The following is a 16,246-nucleotide window of genomic DNA, read 5'->3' as shown; positions in this document are numbered from 1 at the left end:
TTGGCAGCTGTAGCAGTTACCACAAATTTAGTGGCTTATGACAGCACAAATTCTGGAGTTCAGAAGTCTGGAATGTTTCCCTGGGCTAAAGGAGAATCAGGGTGTTGGGAGGGTTGTACTCCCTGTGGAGGCTCTAGGGAAGAATTTGTTTGCTTGATTTTCCTAGTGCCTAGAAGCCACCTGCATTCCTTGTCTTGTGGCCCCTTTCTTCATCTCCAAAGCATCTTCAAGTCTCTTCTGTGAGCAAGTCCTCTGCTTGTCATCGCATCTCCTCCTCTAACTCTGACCCTTCCGCCTCCCTCGCATAAGGGCCTTTGTGATTGCTTGGACCCACCTGGAAAGTCCAGGATAATACCCCCATCTCAAAACCCTTCATTTGATCACATCAGCAAAACTCCTTTTGTGGCGTAATGTAATTTATTCACAGACCCCAGGGATGAGGAGCATAGGCGTGGGGGGGGGCATTATTTTGTCTACCACACTCAGCTTCCTTTATCTGTAAAATTAAGACTAATAGTACTATCTGCCTTGCAGAGTTAGTACATGTAAGTTGCTTAGAACAGTGCTTGGGCATTCAGTAGGTGTATCCTAAGCGTTGACTGGTGTTATTTTATTCTGTTTAATGGTTGCCTAGTTTTCCATAGTAGGTGTGCACCATGGCAGTGTGGCCTCAGAGCGCACCATCTCAATCACTCTACCCTATTGTTGCCCTTCTCTACTAGCTGGTTATATTAGCCACTTTCTAGCTGTGTAACCAGCTGTGTAAGCTAGTTAACTTCTTTTGTGCCTGTTTTCTCAGCTGCAAAATAGGGATAACAAGGTACCAGCTTGTAAGATTGTCGTGAGGGTTAAATGACATAATACACGTAAAGAGTTTAGAACAGTGGTTGGCACGTAGTGAGTGTTAGCTGTTGTTTTTTTTTTTGGTTGTTTTTTAATCTATTTATTTTTAAAATTTATTTTGTTTTATTTATTTTTGGCTGTGTTGGGTCTTCGTCACTGTGCACTGTCTTTCTCTAGTTGTGGCGAGCGGGGGCTACTCTTTGTTGTGGTGTGCAGGCTTCTCATTGCAGTGACTTCTCTTGGTGCGGAGCACAGGCTCTCGGCGTGCAGGCTTCAGTAGTTGCAGCACACGGGCTCAGTAGTTGTGGCACACAGGCTTAGGTGCTGCGTGGCATGTGAGATCTTCCTGGACCAGGGATTGAACCCGTGTCCCCTGCATTGGCAGGCAGATTCTTAACCACTGTGCCACCAGGGAAGTCCCGTTAGCTGTTGTTTTGTTTTGTTTTTTTTTGCGGTACTTGGGCCTCTCACTGTTGTGGCCTCTCCCATTGCGGAGCACAAGCTCCGGACGCGCAGGCTCAGCGGCCATGGCTCACTGGCCCAGCCGCTCTGCGGCATGTGGGATCCTCCCGGACCAGGGCACGAACCCGTGTCCCCTGCATCGGCAGGCGGACTCTCAACCACTGTGCCACCAGGGAAGCCCTAGCTGTTGTTTTGATCATCTTTTTTTTTTTTTTAACATCTTTATTGGAGTATAATTGCTTTACAAAAAATATGGAACGCTTCACAAATTTGCGTGTCATCCATGCGCAGGGGCCATGCTAATCTTCTCTGTATCATTCCAATTTTAGTATGTGTGCTGCTGAAGAGAGCACTAGCTGTTGTTTTATTACGTACCAGCTTTATGTAATTCTGCCGATGGACATTTGGGTTTCTTCTGGTGTATTTTTTTTTAATAAATTTATTTTATTTATTTGTTTTTGGCTGCGTTGGGTCTTCATTGCTGTGTGTGGGCTTTCTCTAGTTGGAGCGAGTGGGGGCTACTCTTCGTTGCAGCGTGGGCTGCTCATCGCAGTGGCTTCTCTTGTTGCAGAGCACAAGGCGTGCAGGCCCAGTAGTTGCAGCTCGCGGGCTCTAGAGCGCAGGCTCAGTAGTTATGGCGCCCGGGCTTAGTGACTCCGCGGCACATTGGATCTTCCCAGACCAGGTCTCAAACCCGTGTCCCCTGCATTGGCAGGCAGATTCTCAACCACTGCGCCACCAGGGAAGCCCACTCTTGTGGTTTTATAGGTGAGAAATGGTGACTCAGAGTAGGGCTGTGTGGCTGTGAAAATGGAGGGAAGTGGTGGACGACGCTGCTGTGAATAGCATTGTACATGATTTTTGTGCCCACGTGAGTATTTCTGCAGGATTGATTCCAAGAAGGGAATTGCTGCATTAGAGCCTGAGTAATGATAGCTAACATTCATTCAATGCTGACTATGTGCCAGGTACTATTTTAAGTGCTTTTCTGTAATTGAGCCATAAATAAGCAGTAATCTCAGGGCCCCTAGAATGGTTAAGGATTAAAAACATAAACATGATATTCAGTGTTGTTGGCAGTTGAATTAAAAAACTTCCCAAGGGACTTCCCTGGCGGTCCAGTGGTTAAGCCTCCAAGCTTCCACTGCAGAGGGCATGGGTTCGATACCTGGTCGGGGAACTAAGATCTCGCATGCTACAAGGCATGGCCCCAAAGACAAAACAAAACAAACAAACAAAACCCCAAAACCCTCCCGAGCAGTCAGAGTCTATGGAGCTCTCTAGGATGGAGCGATCCTAGAGAGGCCATGGGCTGCATGTGATTTATGTCAGAGGCATTTTTGTGGAGCAGTTAACTGGAAGAGTTTAGAGGGTACTCACCTGAGTGCCGTGATAAGGACTTTTTGAGGAAATGGCATTCGAGTTGGGGTTTGAGGTCTGGAGGAAAGGCTTGACGAGGCAGAGAGAGGAAGACAGGGTGTGTTTCAGGTGTGTGGAATGTTGTGATTTAAAGTCTGCAGGTGGGGGACTTCCCTGGTGGTGCAGGGGTTAAGAATCCGCCTGCCAATGCAGGGGACATGGGTTCGAGCCCAGGTCCAGGAAGATCCCACATGCCGCGGAGCAGCTAAGCCCGTGCGCCACAACTACTGAGCCTGCACCCTAGAGCCCATGAGCCACAACTACTGAGCCCATGCACCACAACTACTGAGCCTGTGCACCACAACTACTGAAGCCTAGAGCCCATGCTCTGCAACAACAGAAGCCATCACAATGAGAAGCCCATGCACCGCAATGAAGAGTAGCCCCCGCTCGCTGCAACTAGAGAAAGCCTGTGCACAGCAGCGAAGACCCAACGCAGCTAAAAATGAATGAATGAATGAATGAATGAATAGCTTCTCTTGTTCCTGCACTGATTTTTATTTATTTATTTGTTTATTTTTGGCTGTGTTGGGTCTTCGTTTCTGTGCGAGGGCTTTCTCTAGTTGCGGCGAGCAGGGGCCACTCTTCATCGCGGTGCACGGGCCTCTCACTATTGCGGCCTCTCTTGTTGCGGAGCACAGGCTCCAGAGCGCAGGCTCAGTAGTTGTGGCTCACGGGCCCAGTTGCTCCGCGGCATGTGGGATCTTCCCAGACCAGGGCTCGAACCCGTGTCGCCTGCATTGGCAGGCGGATTCTCAACCACTGCGCCACCAGGGAAGCCCCTGCACTGATCTTGATGCTAGCAGATTTGGGATTTCCTTCAGTGATATGACCAAAGGGTAAAATGGTGGGGGGGAGGAGGGAGAGAACATTGACATAGGCATATGTCTGGGGCTCAGCTTCTCCATTATTGCTTTTTTCTACACGGCCCTTCCACTGCCAACCATAGCCTAGGTGACAGGAGCCTTTCAAGTGATAATTCTACTTCACCAGAATAATTGGGCAGAGGGCTTAGGGCATACAAGCAAGGTAAATAACAGAGATGATCTGGCAGTAGTGGAAGGTAAGGCAGGGAAAATGGGAGGGAGCCAAGACTGAATGGGTTTAAATGCCAGCTTAATGGGTTTTTTTTCCTCTGTCAGATTTTTTGAAAATCAGAATCAAACCTATCACTGAGCCCTTTTGTAATTAAGGCAGTGGGGATTGAAGAGATGTTCAAGTAACTTTTATGGAGCACCTGTTCTATGATGGGGAGGATGCCAGGTGGTTTTGCATACATGTTTGACCAGGTTGTCGAGGAGATTAAATCATGAAGTCAGAATTGGTATCTCCATTTTACAGATGAATAGACTGAAGGTCAGAGAGGTCGTGCAGTTTGCCTGGGTACCCAGTTAGGAAGTGGCAGAGCCAGAAGTCAAGCCCAAGTCTTCACACCCGGAGGGCGTTAGTGATGGGCCACGCTCATTGCTGAAGGAGCAGCAAGGAAAACAGTGCCTGAGGAGAAGTTAGTGGGTTTGGAGATGAGGGGGCCATCGGTAACGTCTGAGGGTACAGATTTCCCAGAAGTGAGTGGGGCCGGTCTAGCTGTATCCTTGAGGTAGATACAGCAGCCAAACGGGAAAAGACTGTCACTCAGACTGAGAGGGACCGTGGAACCTGGAGTTCCAGGCGCAGCAGTGTTAGGACCAGGTGAAGGGCGGGCTCGCAGGCTAACAGTGAGAGCAGAGACCTGGAAGGTACAGCTAAATGCACGGCTGCTCAGCCTTTCTAATGTCAAAGGTTTGGTATGTGTTCTCTTTGGAAACATTGCATATTTATTATATGTGCTGATTCTCAAGGGATTGGAGCGACTCTGGAAGGCTGCGTGGCTTCCTTCCTTCTCCCCTCTGCTGGTGTAATGCTATCAGTCTGTGATAAGAGACCTGCTCATTGCTAGCATCTCTGTTATTTACCTTGCTTGTATGCCGTAAGCCCTCTGCCCAATTATTCTGGTGAAGTGGAATTGTCACTTGAAAGGCTCCTGTCACCTAGGCTATGGTTGGCAGTGGAAGGGCTGTGTAGAAAAAAGCAATAATGGAGAAGCTGAGCCCCAGACATATGCCTATGTCAATGTTCTCTCCCTCCCCCCTCCCCCCCGCCATTTTACCCTTTGGTCATATCACTGAAGGAAATCCCAAATCTGCTAGCATCAAGAATCAGAGAAGCCCGCGCACCTCAACGAAGAGTAGCCCCTGCTCACCACAACTAGAGAAAGCCCGCGCACAGCAACGAAGACCCAACGCAGCCAAAAATTAAAAAAAAAAAAAAAGAATCAGTGCAGGACTCAATTTTATCAGCCATCATTCCCATTAAAGACTTCTAGCCTGATGACATGCAAGTGTCCATAATTATTAGAACCATTTTTGGAAAAGAGTTTCTGCATGTTCTCCTTAGTAGTGGTACTTGATGAGAATGGACTCATTTCATAAATTAGGAGCAAACTCATTGGTCAGCAGAACTTGAATTTAGGTGAGACCGTTCTTAGTTCTTACTAATGCTTTTCAGTGTGAATAATCACACATTTGCTGCAAAAATATTAATGAGTTTGATTACAGGGTGCTGCCTAAGATCCTGATGGGGTTTTTCATGATACATGATGCAAACTCTTTATTTCCTTTTTTTGGCCTACTGGGCGGCTTGTGGGATCTTAGCTCCCCAACCAGGGATTGAATCCAGGCCCTCAGCAGTGAAAGCGCGGAGTCCTAACCACTGAACCCCAAGGAAATTCCCTTTATTTCCTTTTTCAAATATGAAAAATTCTGATTCTGAAACACTTCTGGTTCAAGGGATTTCGAATAAGGTACTGTGGACCTATACTGCCTTCTGCTGACCTCAGAGTTAAGTCCAGACTTCTCTGACTACCTTTTTTTTTTTTAAATTTATTTATTTTTGGCTGCATTGGGTCTTCCTTGCTGTGTGTGGGCTTTCTCTAGTTGCTGTGCGTGGGCTGCTCTTCATTGCAGTGTACGGGCTTTTCATTGTGGTGGCTTCTCTTGTTGCAGAGCGTGGGCTCTAGGTGCGCGGGCTTCAGTAGTTGTGGCATGTGGGCTCTAGAGTGCAGGCTCAGTAGTTATGATGCACGGGCTTAGTTGCTCCGCGGCATGTGGGATCTTCTCGGACCAGGGCTTGAACCCGTGTTCCCTGCATTGGCAGGCGGATACCCAACCACTGCGCCACCAGGGAAGCCCTACCATTTTTTTTTTTAAGCCTCATCTTCTGTCACTCTCCAGGCTCAGAATGAGCTAAACACTTCCCAGATGCACCCTCTTTCATGCCACCTTGTGTGTTATAGCTTAAATAGTACCCCTTCTCCCCTTCTCTTCTGCTGTCACACTAGTTCAAGCCATCATCCTCTCTCACCTTAACTGTGACACTCTTCCCCTTCCAACCGTAACCCCCCCCAATGGCTTTCCATCATGTTTAGAATAAAATCCAGAATCCTGACAGTGCCTGTAAGAGCCTTCATGATGTGGCCCCTGACTCTTTCTACAGCCTCATCTACCATTCTTACCTTTTTTTAAGATTTTTTTGATGTGGACCATTTTAAAAGTCTTTATTGAATTTGTTATATTATCGCTTCTGTTTTATGTTTTGGTGTTTTGACGGGGAGGCATGTGGGATCTTAGTTCCCTGACCAGGGATCAAACCCCGCACCCCCTGCATTGGAAGGTGAAGTCTTAACCACTGGACCACCAGGGAAGTCCCCCATTCTTCCCTTTGCTCACTCTTCCCTTTGCTCTTCAGCTGCTCTATCTGCCTTCCTGCTCCTGGAATATGCCAAGCACTCCTCTGCTTCAGGGCTTTTGCACTTGCTTTTTTCTCTACCTGGAATGTTCTTCTCCCAAGTATCTGTATATATGTCCTTCATTTCATTTTGATTTTTGCTCAGCACCTCTGTGGAAAGGCCTTCACGATCAGTCTGACTAAACTCACATCCTCCATCATTCCTGATCCATACCATGCTTGATTTTCTTCACTTTTTGAGATATTATATATCTCTATTTGTTTGTCTGTCTCTACAAAATACAAGCTCTGAGGGCAGGAATTGTGTCTGTTTATTCACTGCTGTATTTCTACACCTTGGAGGGGGGCCTGGCATAGTAGGTGCTCAATAAATATTTGTTGAATGAATTGTTCTCAGCAGGATAGATTGGAGCCTGTCTCTTTTTCAAGATTTGAGGCCTGGATGCTTAAGTGCAGTTAATGAAATCCAAGATCATTTCCCTATTTTTGTCTTGTTTTGTTCTTCAATAACTCGGAGAGCTTCCACTGTCCTCTTTCATCCTGTTGACAATATCTGCCTTGTAGGCTGCGGGCCTCCCGGGTGCTTCTTGTTGGCATGAAGGGACTCGGGGCTGAAATCGCCAAGAATCTCATCCTGGCCGGAGTGAAAGGACTGACCATGCTGGATCACGAGCAGGTGAGATGCCGCCTTATCACTCTCCTTCGCCATCTCTCCTCTTTGGTATAAACACGTGGAGATTTCGTGCCTTCCTACTTGCCCCTTCTGGGCTGTGAAAGAGGAGGGCTGGCGTCAGTGGCACCGTAGCCCTTGGAGACTGACAGCGCCAGCACCGGGTTTGAATTCAGCTCCACCATATCCTACAGGGTGATGACCTTTCCCGTCTGTGAAGTGGAGTTAGCATCTCCCTTGGAGGGTGATTGTGAGGAGTAGAGGAGTGCTCTTCCAATTTGTACCTTTAAATCACCTGAATCACTCATTTAAAATACAGAATTGCCTTGGGGCTTTGTTTTGGTGTAGCTTTCACCCCTAATGATTCTACCTTACAAAGCCTGAGGTAGGGCTCAGGAGCTGTGTTTTAGGCAGGGGACATTAGCACAAGACAGCATGGTAGAAATCGAATATAACAGTTTGGTGTTTTTAGAGTATGAAGCCTGTGGTGCTGGGGGGGGTTGCAGATTGCAGGTGAGGTCCAAGTCATGAAGGGCCAGCTGGTAAGCTCTGCTGTAAACTTACTTAATTCTCTAGGTGGTGAGGAGTCATTGAAGAGTTTCAGATGGGCGAGGGTTGACTTCAGCTTTGGGCTTTCTGTAGATCACTAATGCTGTGTAGACTGTGGTTGGCACAAGATATGGGGCAGAAGACTACTTAGAAGGCTGCTTTAATAGTTTAAGTGAGAGATGAAAAGGGTCTGTGGAATGACAGTGGGGATAGAGATGGTGAGAATCACCGAGAGGTGAGAGATGCTTCGGTGGTATAGTCAGTAGGATTCTATATGGGAAAGCAAGGAGGAAGTACAATAGCTGACACTTACTGTAAGTGCTGGACGCTGTTCTAGGAGCTGTAGTTGTAGTATCTCACTTACGCCTCAAAACAACTCTGAGATGTAGGGATTATCATTCCTGCTTTACACATAAGAAAACGGAGGAAAAGGAAGTGAAGTATTGGCCCGCCCAAGGTCACAGCAGTTAGTGGTACTACCAGGACCCAGGCGGTCTGACTCCTGGCAGAGGCCATGCGCTTAGCCACGTCACCTGGTGGCTGCTATCAAGGAAGTGTAGAGGATAGGAAGACCAGGTTTCTGGCTCTGGTGACTGGATGCGTCAGAGATGTCTCTGTTAACAGAGACAACAAACATAGGAATTGGATTATGATTGGCCCATGGGATCTCCAAGAGGAACTTTCTGGTGGACAGTTTAATATAAGACTCAGATGGATCAGGAAGCAATCTGTACCAGTAAGAGCAATTTGAGAAATAACAGCAGATTTTGGTAGAAACTATAAGGCATGGAGTTGGTTTATGGAGCTATATAGAGTGAAAAGATGAATGATTCCGAGGTGGAATCCTGAGAACAGCTGCACCTAAGAGGGCCCATATAGAAACTGGAATGTCCAGCGAGGGAGAAGGAGAGCCGGGAGCTGTGAGGCCAAGGAGTGGGGCACAGGTAGTACTGACTCCCCTGGTGGAGTGATTAGCAGTGCATCGCTTTTAGTAACGTCCTCATTTTACATGTGATTCCCTCATACTCACTCAAGGTCACACATTTAGGTGGTTGAGCCAGGATTCAAATCACGGCTGTGAATCCAACCTGAATTATCCCAGAGCATGGCTTTTAACCACTATGATGTACGATCTCGCTGTGTGTGGTGAGATCCCTGGGATGGGATGGGATGGGTCAAGCGTCCTGTTAGAGGGCTGGCCTTGAACGGGAGGAGGACCAGCTCATTTGCTTGGAGGAAAGATAGTAAGGGAGAGTGTATACTGTGGATAGTTGGCAGGAGAGGAGGATTACTTCTGTTGAGCCCAGTCTTGGTGAAGGTGGCGGGGTCATACATGGAGATTCATGATTAAATTAGATGTTTGATGTGTGAAGAAATGCATTTTGAACAGTGGAATCTGTAATCCTACTGGTGGCTGTCAGGTGACTATGTTATCTGTCTTTGAGGCTCTCTTCTGGTGACGTCCAGCCTTATGAGTGAAATTATCCCTCTTCTCCAACCTCTGCTCAGCTGTCCTCCTTTCTGAGTTTCAAACATTCTTCAAACATTAAAACATTCTTAACTGTGTCTAATTTTTGTGTTGGTCTGATTTTAAACCACTTGTAGGCAGGGACTACATCCTTTAAATTACTTATGTCTCTCTCTGATTGCTTAGAATTGGGCACATGGTAGGGATTCGGTCAACTCTTAGCACTGATGATTATGTCATTTTGTTAGCAGTTAAACATTTACTTAAGAAAGCATGGACTTCTTTTGTTTAGAGTGAATTTTCATTATAAACACAAGGGGGTGCTCTTTAACCATCAGTGCCCAGTTTAAAGAAAAAAGTTCAACGTCTATTTTAAAGCCTCAGAAGGAAAGAGTATAGGGAGTCTGCGCTGGGCAGACTCCTATAGGAACAGTAGTACTACAATTAGATGGCAGATGTTTTAGTTATTCTTTAAAGTGGAAAAGTTCATTTGTTTTTCCCTCGAAATTCAAGTATTTAAAAAAAAAATTATTATTCCTAGGTATCTCCAGAAGATCCCGGAGCCCAGTTCCTGATCCGTACTGGGTCTGTTGGCCGAAACAGGGCCGAAGCCTCTTTGGAGCGCGCACAGAATCTCAACCCCATGGTGGATGTGAAAGTGGACACTGAGAATATAGAAAAGAAACCTGAGTCGTTTTTCACGCAATTTGATGCTGTAAGTTTCATAGAGAATGTAAAGTCTGCTTCAGGAATTCAGCAAATTAAAGCACTAGTTGTATGTATACTAGGTACACTGGCGCATTAGAATCTCAAATCTGAGCTTTTTCCCAAGTAAGTTTTGAAGCTGTTTCATTCTTTAGTTTTAATATATTGCCCTAGTAGATTGAAGTCTTATATTGCCTTAGTGTATATGCCTTATTAGTGTATTGCCTTAGTATGCTGAGTGTGTCGGTAGGCAGATCCAGTCTGTTGAATCTGCGCTGGCTGCTTGTGAGTTGCTGCCTTTTGGTTTCTTCTTTGGGCATACTTTTCCCAAGACCAGGTTTTATCATTGGTGTTTTGTCTTCCTTCCAGAATTTTTGCACATAGCTTCTATACATTTTATTGCAAATGTTTTCTTCTGAAAACTTAACAAGTTGGTGAATATCTGTAGCAGAGTCTTTTTTTTGTTGTTGGAAATACCAAACTACAGCTTGTGTTTTGTCTTTAAAAGGAGCACACCTGATCTTGGTCTGTCTCTGTCTCTTTCTTGCACACAGCCACTTTGACCATGTTGCCATGGTTAACTAGACAAAATCACTGTAGTAATAAGCCAAACGAGGCATATCCAGCCTCATTTGATTACACTGCCAAATCTTTGCAGAGGTGAAAGGATAAGTTAAATTCTGTTTCAGTGTCTGTGACCTTTCAGACATGGCTCCCTGTACCCTGGAAAAGCTTAACAAATGTTGGATAACCGTGCAATAGTCACAGATGATCTACTTGTTTCTTAAATGAAGGGCCCATTACGTGAGAGGTTAGAATTTGGGTTTGGTAGTTTTGTTTTTCACACTGTTGTATTTCATATGTGCATCTGTTCAAATGTGGGCTTGGAATGATGGATCATCTGTGCATCTTGTCCCTTAAAAAATTTTTTTTATTCTGTTTTGTAAGTCCAGGTATTGGAACATTTTCCATTTGGACATAAGTCATCTCTTCATTTCTTTATCCGTAGTAACCACATTTGGTTTACTCTAGGTGTCCTTTGAACTTCTAGCAACTAGAAACTTTGTTAGAACTGAAGCATGGGGCTGTTGCTTGTATAACGCATGTGCACAGGGCAGGCGTGACTTCCTCATATTTGAGCCACGTTTGACTGGTCTTCATAGGTTTTCACGCTCAGTTTTGACTGCAGGGCTCCATTCGGTCAGTTGATTGCATGTTCAGCTGCACCTGTCTTATCTTTTAGATTTGACTTTTCCTCGGGTGACTGCATCCTTTGAATGGCAGCAGAGACACGCGTTGCTCTATGAGCGTTATTTCAATATTCAGGCTGCCAGACAACAGCAAGAGGTTTATCAAATGAAAATCCTTTTGAAATTTCTTCTCCAACTTTCTATGTTCAGAAGAAAACATGTGCAATTTAGAAGTTGTCTTCTTGGCCCTGATCACAAAGCTTCTCCCGAAAGGTCGTGTTCTGTGCAGTAAAACTTAGCCATTTCTAATACCTCAACTTACTGGAACGCAACTTAGAGGCCTCAGAGCAACATTGATAATTCCACTGAGTGAATCACCGTCTCATTGTCTAAGTCTGAATGGGAGGTCACTTGGGCTGTAACCTTTTCTTTTGTCCTTAAATTCAGATAAAGTTTCACATCGAAAACTGTGGAAAAATAATCTCAACAGGACTTGTTTATTTTCTTTATCTTAACATATCAGTCAAAAGAAGGGGGAAAAATGCCCTTGTATTTAAACATGACCTTTGGGTAAATTTAAAAAACTGGTTTTGTTTCTTGCTGTAGCTTATTCAGATATTAATAGGTTTAATGATTTAGAAATAACTTCCTCTAAGTTATATTATTGTCTTTTCCTTTTCCTGAAAACTGTGAAATGTGGTTTATATATGTTCATGGTTTAGGGGAAATAAATTCATCGAGTGCCTTTTACTTAATAGCTAAACACGTTTCATTTTGGTTGCAGAAGGTGAAGTGACTGTCTCATGATTTACATTTTCTACACACTGAAACCTGCAACTTTTCTTTTGTCTTCTAACCATAGCATCCAAAGAACCTGTTGTACCAGTTTGAAACTGGCTTTAGCCATGCCCAGAGAGACTGTTCATTAAGGTGTATTTAGACATCAGGGCGGTGATTCACAGTCTGCACAACTCACACCCAACCACTTTCATTCTTTCTGCAGGTATGTCTGACTTGCTGCTCCAGGGATATCATAGTTAAAGTTGACCAGATCTGTCACAAAAATAGCATCAAGTTCTTTACAGGAGATGTTTTTGGCTACCACGGATACACGTTTGCCAATCTCGGAGAGCATGAATTTGTAGAGTAAGTCTGGGGAGAGGAGGAGAGAACATAACGCCTTTTCAAAATCTAGTTCTATTTACTGGTAGGAAATGAACCATTTAAGGAAAGTATTTAACTATAATACTTAGAACTTTGGGAAACCAATTCATTAACAGCTTACTGAGTATATAGATTGTGTGCTCAGAATTATAGGAGATGTGGCCCCTGCCTTCCAAATTGATGGTCTCCTCTAGAGCATGAGGAAAGCAGTTCTAAGGTGATCGAAACACAGCATGTGGGTATCTGATCAGTTTGGACTTCAGGTGGTGAAGCCACACTTTCTGTTCAGGGAGAACCTGCTCGGATTGTAAACATTTGTTCCCCAGCTGGGGCTTGCGTGTGTTCAGGTTGAGAGATGGTAAAATGAGTACTAGTTGGATGGGCAGCTCTGCAGGCACACTCAGCCAGAGTCTACCTTGGAAAAGCTCCAAGGTCTAGAGACTGCTCTGGCAGAACAGACAGACCTCCTCTCATTTTGAACATTGAGGTTCCAGACCATGGTGATGCTCACATAGTGAGACCTGCAGTGTTTTGAACCTGTAGCTTCTAGATGAAAGATGGCAGATGATACCAGTGCTGTGAAACTACAAGAGTTGGTTTTGGGGCTGTAACTTTTGACCACCACCCTTGCCGATGAGAGGTAAAGAGAGACCCTGTGTGGTAGGTGAAGCCTCCTACCAAGAGTCAAGAACTGCTCTCTTTCGTTCAGCTTCTTAGGCAAGTCACTGAACTTTCTCCAGTCTGCAAGTTTCTTGCCTGTAAAGTCGAGATGGGGGAAGGACAAACATGTTCAAAATCTCTTGTATCTCTTTTTTTTGCGGTATGTGGGCCTCTCACTGTTGCGGCCTCTCCCGTTGCGGAGCACAGGCTCCGGACGTGCAGGCTCAGCGGCCATGGCTCACGGGCCCAGCCGCTCCACGGCATGTGGGATCCTCCCAGACCGGGGCACAAACCCGCCTCCCCTGCATCGGCAGGCGGACTCTCAACCACTGCACCACCAGGGAAGCCCTCTTGTATCTCTTATGTTTTATGACTTTAAGAAAATCTAGTTCTTTGGGCACCTTATAAATGGATAAAGAAGTCACAGTAGAGAAAAGAAGGCCAGATTACTTTAATGTGAGCTCCCCATGGCAGAGAGGAGGAATTGAGTTCAGCTCTTTATTTCATGATTCAGGTGGAACATTTACAAAGTTTATTGAGAGTATACTATGTGCTAGGCAGTGTGCTAAGCAATTTGTTATTTCTCTTCTGATAATTCTTCAGGGATTATTATTCCCACATAGCAGGTCAGTGAGGCATCAGGTAGTCAGTGGCCGGGCTGGGATTTGAGCCAGATCTGTATGAGCTTTTGCTCTTAACCACCATCCTATTCAGTGAGCCACTGATGCTCTTTTTGTTCTCATGGCATGATTCATAGGGTAGAACTCGATTCCCTCCCCTTGTCACCCTCTAGGGAGAAAACCAAAGTTGCCAAAGTTAGTCAAGGAGTAGAAGATGGACCTGATACCAAGAGAGCCAAACTTGATTCATCTGAGACAACCATGGTCAAAAAGGTATGTGGAGGAGAGGGGTGGTGTCAAGGATCAGAAGCCCTGGGGCTTGTAGGCTATGGGCCATAACCATTGCCAGCAAGGGAAGCAAGCATGTAGTCCTGAAGGGGGGCAGTCTGGACAGACTAGGCCAGCGCTTGTCCCATTTAAAGGGGCAGCTGTGCTTGGTGCCAGCCGGCTGTTGCTGTGAGGGAATGTGGACCTAGTGATGTCAGATGTGATTTTTCAAGAGAATGAGAAAGAAAGATTTTTTTTAATATGCTCTGTCCCAAACTTTTTAATACCGGCAACCTTTTTGCATGCTGTTTCCATCCACCCTGTAGAGACTAAAGAGGACACGCCTGCAAGACTTACCTGCTCTGTGGGCCACAGATTTGCACCTCTGATGTATGGAGCAGCGTCAGAAAGACTGTTTCTCAGCACAGCCCCTTACTCTTTTTTTTTTTTTTTTTTAAACTTAGGTCACTTTTATTATTGCTACATCTGTTTTTTTAATTATTTATTTGGCTGAGTCAGTCTTAGCGGTGGCATGCGGGATCTTTTGTTGCGGTGCACGGACTTCTCTCTAGTTGTGGCACGTGGGCTTTAGAGCTCAGGCTCAGTAGTTGAGGTGCGCGGGCTTAGTTGCCCCGCAGCATGTGGTATCTTAGTTTCCCCACCAGGGATGGAACCGTGTCCCCTGCATTGGAAGGCGGATTCTTAACCCCTGGACCACCAGGGAAGCCCCCACTCTTACACAAATTTTTTTTTTTTTTCAGATTGATAGACAATTTAGTAAGGTCCTAAGTGGGCAGGGAGACAGTTTAAACTTGAATTGCTTAATTGCTTTTTTAAAATAAAGTTTTTGGTTTTTTCCTACCAAATAACCTTTTAAGAAGAAAGGTCTCAATGTTGACAAGTGTTATCAGATGTATATATATATATATACATACATATATATATATTTTAATGTAGTTTACGTTAGGGGCTTAGTCTCTACTAGGATTGGTGCTGTAATTCATGTTATAGAAAGAGGACTGGAAAGGGAATCAGTAGACAGATGATGGTTTTGTAGCTAGTGTTGGAATTTGAGAAGGGAATTCATGCGACGGGGAAAAAAACAAGATGAAGTGGCCAGAATTGGTTTTGTTGAACTGAGAGGAAAGACATGGCCAAGCCCTTATTTACTCTTTGCTTTGTAGATCTAAATGTTGAGAAAGAAAAACAGCTGGTCAGGGCGTCGAGTTAAAACTGCTCTAAAGGGGGGATTCTAAGAGTGCAGAAACCACAAAAGAGACTGCAGAAAACCACAAAAGTGGAACTCTTTTGAGTTTCCAGCAAGGCTGCGTTGGAGATTTTCTTTTCCTTGCTCTTTATGTTTGTATTGGAATAGTTTGATGCTGTGAGTGTAATACAGAGGAATTATTAAGCCCTAATTTTAGTGTCTATTCACAGGACCATAATTATCCGGAGTGAACATTGGTGTTTTGGCCAAAACTTGGGTCTTTTTCTTTCTTTCTTCCTTTCTTTCTTTTTGAGGCCCAGTCAAGCTTTATCTGAATAGCTCCGTGAGTTTGGTGGGGGAGATAAATTGTTAACTAAGGGAGGAGTACAAAAGCAGCTTTGTGGGTGCTGTCAGTTTATAAATCACACCCTCTTACAAGTGTGACACTTGGCCTTGGTGTGAAGGGTTTTATGGCTTAAGGGCCTTCTCTGATTGAGGCAGGTCTTTCACATTCAAATGCAGAGAGCCCTGGCTTTGTTTGCCCTTCACAGCTGGAAGTTTCCTGGGAGTCAATTCTGATGGTGCCCACTGGGGCAGATCTGGAAACCTCTTTTGGGAGCCACTTTAGCTAGCTATGAGGAGAATGTGGGCAGCCCTGGCAGGCACTCGGCGGCCTTTGCGTACCATTCCTAGGGCTCTTCAGTCACACAGCTCTTTGTGTGGCCTCTTCCTACTTGGGGCCCAATTTGAAGGTATCAAAATATTCCCCAGCTGACATTGTTAGTCAGCTGTTTCACTGGGACAATTCAGGCTTGGATTCCAACCCTGAGCCCTTAAGGTTCCAAGGCATTCAGTGCATTCCTGATGACAATCCCTGGGATTCCAAACCTTGTCTTTGTGCAGCCTCACCGAGAGCGCTGTGGAAGGACCGGGCTGAGCAGGGTCTGGGCCTTGGCTCTGCCACCTTGCAGTAACGCGCCGACTCCATTTTGGCAGGGACTACTCCACGATTTCGAAGTTTTCCTCCAATTCAAAAATCCCTTGATTTAGATTCTGCCCTTTCAACTAGTTGGGTTATGCTCAGCGTGCAGGATGGGGGTGGGGAAGCAACCACTTCCCGTTTCCTGTGAAAGGCTTCTGGTTAGGGTTCCCTTCCCCTCCCCCTTTCCCTTAGGCTCAACCCAGTGTTGTAAAGCCACTTTTGCTTCAAGGTACACATTGTGCTCCTAAATTAGAAAC

General features: G+C 45.4%; 1 protein-coding gene and 1 non-coding gene across 6 annotated transcripts in view; one reads left to right on the top strand and one right to left on the bottom strand.

Moving 5' to 3' along the window:
• Positions 1-16,246, top strand: part of SAE1 (SUMO1 activating enzyme subunit 1) — a 71,890-nt gene that overhangs the window by 7,941 nt on the left and 47,703 nt on the right. For 4 of the 5 annotated variants that reach the window (XM_067718773.1, XM_067718772.1, XM_067718771.1 and 1 more), the window contains 4 exons: positions 7,072-7,183; positions 9,736-9,909; positions 12,093-12,235; positions 13,707-13,806. In XM_067718773.1, the coding sequence (XP_067574874.1) occupies positions 7,072-7,183; positions 9,736-9,909; positions 12,093-12,235; positions 13,707-13,806 (529 nt within the window). The remainder of the gene's footprint in view (positions 1-7,071; positions 7,184-9,735; positions 9,910-12,092; positions 12,236-13,706; positions 13,807-16,246) is intronic. The other variant, XM_067718775.1, reaches the window with a different exon arrangement.
• LOC137215792 (U6 spliceosomal RNA) lies at positions 1,552-1,658 on the bottom strand. The gene has a single exon (XR_010939427.1). It is a non-coding gene; the product is annotated as a U6 spliceosomal RNA (small nuclear RNA).

Source organism: Pseudorca crassidens, chromosome 20 (genome assembly GCF_039906515.1).
Source record: "Pseudorca crassidens isolate mPseCra1 chromosome 20, mPseCra1.hap1, whole genome shotgun sequence".
NCBI classification, from domain to species: domain Eukaryota; kingdom Metazoa; phylum Chordata; class Mammalia; order Artiodactyla; family Delphinidae; genus Pseudorca; species Pseudorca crassidens.
Note: the sequence above shows the minus strand (reverse complement) of the source record. Positions and strands in the feature narration are given on the sequence as shown.